The sequence below is a fragment of the Haliotis cracherodii genome, unplaced genomic scaffold (assembly GCF_022045235.1).
Source record: "Haliotis cracherodii isolate W230 unplaced genomic scaffold, xgHalCrac1.p SCAF_13, whole genome shotgun sequence".
Lineage (NCBI taxonomy): Eukaryota > Metazoa > Mollusca > Gastropoda > Lepetellida > Haliotidae > Haliotis > Haliotis cracherodii.
The window spans coordinates 17498567-17504566 of NW_027266268.1; the positions used below are offsets into that span (position 1 = coordinate 17498567).

A 6000-nucleotide genomic window follows, 5' to 3' on the forward strand; every position below is an offset into this window, starting at 1 on the left:
GTTGGTTCAGACAATTGTTTTGTGTTCCAGATTCTGCTGATTGGCACCTTCCTGATTGCGACCTCCTTCTTCAACGTGTTCAGCATGGCTGTTGATACCCTGTTCCTGTGTTTCTGTAAGATGGATATTCTACACATCTTGAGGGGGCTTGTTGAGGCCTCGACAATTAATTATGTGGAAAATCTGGAATCAATAATTTCAATTATTTTTTATAATTAATAGTCCAATTAGTTCATGTACCACAAATTCCTTGAGAATGCTAAAAGGGAAATAGTAAAACCATTTGGAAATGTTTTAATTGATTTCTTGCGGAAGTTAAGAACATGTCAATATTGCTTCAATAATAAAAACATTCTTATGCAATTCCCTATTTTGACATATATTTTGACCATATGTTCCCATATTTTTTCGGGTGAACAATTGACTTGACTTTGCATGTGTTTGTGATGGGTGCCACCGTTGTGGTAGGATACGCTCACCTTTTCGCGAACACCTGGTACCAAACTATTTAATAGTGATTCATTCACACATGCTCATGATATAGTCGGAATTGTACAATCGACTGCTTTATGCAGAGATTTCTATTGGTTATGAAAAGGGTTTTGTCGCTTTATTTATGTAAAAATTGAAGTTGGGACAACTTTGATAGAAAGCAGGCTGAAAATAATCACAACTCGTTCCCTATACCTTTAATAAGAATCCTGTAGTTGTGCTTTGCCATTTTGTAAGTGAAATGGCTTTATCTTAATGCTTTTTTGCTTTTATCCCATATGTATTAGTCATCTAAATCTTTAGTAAGTATTGGAAGCAAACAAACATATTAGTAATATCAGTAAGAGAAACAAGGTTTTGCTGCACAGCATTGCATCATATGAATATGCAATACTTTCACTGTCTTTCTGATCAATTATCCAAAAACGGTGATCCCTGGTTGTGTCAATCCAAAAGACGTTAAAAGATGGTACTTTTTGTTACCCTGCCTGGTGCTTGACATTGAGGGGATAAACAAGAACTGGTCAGCTCAGAGTCAGTATACTGTGTCTGAGTGGGGTGTTCTTGTTGAACTGTGGCATTGTATCTCAGTGGTCTGGAGCTATGAAACATTCGTCCAGACTAGTACAAGCAGCCACACATGCACATCCACACATATGCAGGTCACAATATAAATGCCATAATCTTGGGCACACAATGCAGGGCCTAACCCATCTTCCTGAGGCAAGGGACTTAACTGACTGTAAAAGTCCAGTTTCCACAATTGCCAAATTTCCAGGCTCGGTCATAGCGCCACCAGTGGCTATTACGAGTTATGTCACTTCTATTTCCCTCCTATTGACCTATCAGATTCCACCTCTCATATCACTGGCATTTGCTTCAAACAAAATGGCGCCACTCAGTCAAGATCTGAACGATAATCAAAATCCATATTGTGATAAAATTGGTCTTACCTCATGAAGTGCATCAAGTCACGTGAGCACCTTGATTAAAAACATGAAAAGATTTGGAAAATATCTATTGACACCAAGTTGGCAGTACACATGCTTTGTAAATCCTGCAAATAACCGAAATCTGCACAGCAGTTTTCAAACCAGATGTCGATTTCGTTTCGCGATTTGATTGCACTATGCAGAGACTCATTAGTCCAGCCAAAAAATGAGTCCATAATTCCAGCCCAGTTTGGCACGGGTGGAAACTGGACTTTCATAGTCAGTTAACTCCCTTGCCACAGGAAGATGGGCCTGACCACGATCTAACAGACAACACATGATGCCAAGACTGTACTGTATTTCTAAAATACCCTCAACATATTGGACATAGTGTCATGTTCCTTGTTTCAGTGGAGGACCTGGAGAGGAATGATGGCTCACCAGACAAACCCTACTTCATGAGCACAGACCTGAAGAAAATCCTGAAGAAATCCAACAAGAAACCCAAGTAGAAACCCGACATTGTCGTACTGGAAGCGGACATTGTCATACTGGAAGAGGACCTTGTCGTACTGGAAGAGGACGATCTTGCTGGAGAACTGACTTGTAGGATCAGAAATGCAAAAATGCTTATTTCTGAATAAATAAGACCGTTTCATTTTGTTAAGAAAATAGTTGCCAAATAGCTCCCGATATGGTTATGATAGACTCTTGATGATGATGATGATGATGATGATGATGATGATGATGAGAGAGACAATAGAGTACATCATACATTACTGTCAAGTGGTGAGAGATAAGAATGGACTCTGGTTCATCTTGGCCTAATCTAAATAAGTTAGTTCTAACTGAATAATTATTTTTTTCTTTGATTGCTGTTCATGAAGGGTATCAGTATAGGTATTCAGCTGTTGGGTCAGAATCCCGTAATCACATCAATTACTGGCACTATATGCTTGTGGGTTTCACCAAAGTGGTAAATGTCTAAGACATGCATCACTTTAGACTTTTTCTCCCACATTATGCAAACACGTGATATGTCCAATCTACTCAATCCTCTCACTCACAGGTATCACGGACAGAACAGTCCAGACTGACCAGTGTCCAGGCACTGAGTGCCTGCAATAGTTAGACAGTGAGTCAGTAGACAGGTGACTTGCAGCAATATTTAGACAGTGAATCAGTAGACAGGTGACTTGCAGCAATAGTTACACAGTGAATCAGTAGACAGGTGACTTGCAGCAATATTTAGACAGTGAATCAGAAGACAGGTTTTCAAGTGTCCTGCTATGAGTACACAATAGTCCAGTATGTGAGATTGATGGCAATGTGGATTGTGGTCAAAAGTGGTTATTTTTCTCTTCAGGGATATGTAATAATGTACATGTCTTTCAACGACACAAAAATATGACTATGTTTTATTATCACGTCTGAATCTTTTTTCAATTAATAATGATTTGATGTTTGGTATATTAAAATATAGTCAGGTGAGCTTCAGAGCTTCCTGGCTCTAACTTTTCCAGTGAACATTGTGGCTGTGCAGAGTTACGTCCCTTAGGCGTGCCAGGAACCTATGATTGTGGGTTTGAATCTCAAATTCACCCTGATTGTTTCTTGGTCAGCACACTACCCGTGTTCGTGGGTTTCACCAAAGTGGTAAACATCCAAGACCTGCATCACTTCGGGCTTTCTTCCTATAAGCTGACACCGTGGAAGACTGGAATACTGTTCAAAGAGGTGTTAATACAAATTCACTCACCCACTCACTCATCAACCAATGTGTATTCAGCCATTGATGGATAAGTTATCCTTGCAACTAGTCAGCATTAATAATGTCTGTAAGGAAATGTTGTAATGTCACCTTAATTGTAATAATTTGGCATGAAATTAACTAATGACCAACCATGTTTTGATGTTTATTTAGTTAAATGCATGTGTCCAGATATTTCACAAATCTCATCCATCTGCCTTCAGAGATTGTGATTAATAGCAATAGTTACAATATGCTCCTCTAATAAGTCAGAAACTGTCTCAATTAATGTAAATTCTCACACACATAAGTGTAGTTTTATATTGATTAAAAATAACCAGTGGGAATGTTTAGTGTTTGTCCCCGACACTATTGCTGGTTTAGAGGCTAAACTGGATCAGTTGGTTCGACTTGATGACTTTCTTGATGTGCGTGCAGAGTCCCAGGTAGATGCTGTATCAGTGTATCGTATGGATGACAAAGTAGACACAATTTATGTATAACAACTTCTTTAATTACTGTAAAGGCGACGGTTCGTACAAGGATCTATACTGATCGTTGCCTTTACAGTACTTGAAGAACCCAGGAACCTATGATTATGTTTCTAGATTTGTCAGCACCATACCGTGCTCGTGGATTTCACCAAAGCGGTAAACGTCTAAGACCTGCATCACTTCGGGCTTTCCTCCCACATTAAGCTGACACGCCGTGACATAACTGGAATACTGTTAAAAGCAGCGCTAAACCCAACTCACTCACTATGACTATCATCCTAATGTAGTCTTTTGGTTGAAAGAACGCAAAAGGAACCAAAATATGATAATACCTAATCAAGACCAAACCAATATATTTTCTTGTGAAATGAATTCGTCCTTCTTGCATTAGACAAAGGGGAAAGAGTAGCGTTAAGAACCAGGTACCTGGTATCCCATTTTTTAATTCCAAGAGCGCCCAATGTGTTGAAAGTAGATTCAGTATTTGATATAATTTGCATTCTTGAAGGTTGTGATGAAACTAAATATTATTGATGATATTTTCTTACTTGATTTCATAGCATAGTCAGATTTTTCAACTAAAAGGCAAAATAATGTCTTCCGGGTTTGTCTGCAGGGTTGATTGAATGTCTATTTTAACCACATGGTAATTGTTAATGATTTCACACTTGGATTATCCCTTGATATCCTGATTTAATCATCTTCATTTCTGCATATTGGTGAGATTTTACGATATATATTGTTTTGTTGAGATGTAATGGACGTTGTTTCGATTATATAACCCATATCATTATTACTATCTTATAAACATACTCTAGGCATTACGGGACAACTGAATCCTCACCAAGCAGATCTTGAAGAAAATAGGCATCTTTGGCCACAATGAATAAATTGTAAGATTTTCGTCTTAATTTTTTGTGTGACACATTTGATTTTGATGGGGTTTTTTTCGAAGAAAATAAGGAATTTTTACAAATATCACAATTTTTAATCCCTGTATGGATCTTTTTCCTCGTCTGTGTTTGCATGATCATAATAACATGAAGTGGGATGAAAATATCATAATTAATTCATTAAGGCCTTAAACTCTTTTGTTACAATTTGCCTGACTCAAGTAAATGCCATCACCACAGCAGAAATATAATTATTACTTATTTTACACCAACTCTACAGCGCAACTACAAAATAGTTATTTTCAATTGTTTTTAAAAGACATCACACTGACTGCACTGATTTGTTTGTTAAGACTCTGTTTACCACAAGTCCACTTGTTTGGCCCAGTCAAGCTTCAGTTTGAAGTTGTTAAGCTGGAACAGCGTTCAAGGCCTCATCTCTCCAATGGCATGTCATCAGTGTTCTGGGTGTTGTACCAGTTAGAAAGGCGACTATACTTGTCGTAAAAGGCGACTATGCTTGTCGTAAAAGGTGACTATGCTTGTCGTAAAAGGCGACTAACGGGATCGGTTGGTCAGGCTCTTTGACTTGGTTGATACATGTCATCGGTCCCAATTGCGTGGATCGATGCTCATGATGTTAATCACTGGATTGTCTGGTCCAGACTTGATTATTTACAGACTGCCGTCATATAGCTGGAATTAAACCCAGCTCACTCACTCAACTGAGTTGACCATGTGTTAGCATTGTAAAACATGTCTGCATGTATGCTACCAATCAGATTGCTTATTTTTAACACAGGATTTTAATCTTCATGTCAAAACCAAATTTATAGCTTCAGAAGCCTGTCTTCCTCCCCAGGACAATCACAAAAATTCATTCTCTCTCACCATGTTGGTTGAAAGGTGATGTTAGTGGCGTTTTCTTGGCAGGCGTCTCTGCTTGCAACAGGTGTGTGATCAGCATGTGAACAGCATGTGTGATCTTATAGCGTCTCCCCAACGATGACATAAATTGCTTCATGTGTCATGGGGGCGGTCAGGTAGCCTAGTGGTTAAAGCGTTCGCTCGTCACGCCGAAGACCCGGGTTCGATTCCCGACATGGGTACAATATGTGAAGCCCATTTGTGGTGTCCCTCGCCGTGATATTGCTGGAATATTGCTAAAAGCGGCGTAAAATCAAACTCACTCACTCATGTGTCATGGGCTTTATAATCACCGTCGACAGATGTGTGATCTTAGCTTGAACGATTGAACACTTGAAACGCAGAGAGCAAGGGAAATAGGCCATGTTTAATGTAGACATACTACATGTGGATCCAGAGAAGGGGTGCAGACTGAATCGTTTGGTGATAAGTTTTCATCCTCAATAAATGTGCACCCTCCAATTCCTAGAAGTTGAATCACGCCTGCAAATACAAAAATGCTGACTCGGTTG

General features: G+C 39.0%; 1 protein-coding gene across 1 annotated transcript in view; it reads left to right on the forward strand.

Annotated features, from left to right (window-relative positions):
- Nucleotides 1-4700, forward strand: part of LOC139459689 (choline transporter-like protein 2) — a 73729-nt gene extending 69029 nt beyond the window's left edge. Inside the window, exons 22-23 of the mRNA XM_071241310.1 lie at nucleotides 31-115; nucleotides 1836-4700. Of these exons, the coding sequence (XP_071097411.1) occupies nucleotides 31-115; nucleotides 1836-1936 (186 nt within the window). The 3' untranslated portion in view covers nucleotides 1937-4700. The remainder of the gene's footprint in view (nucleotides 1-30; nucleotides 116-1835) is intronic.
- The last annotated feature ends 1300 nt before the right edge of the window (nucleotides 4701-6000 follow it).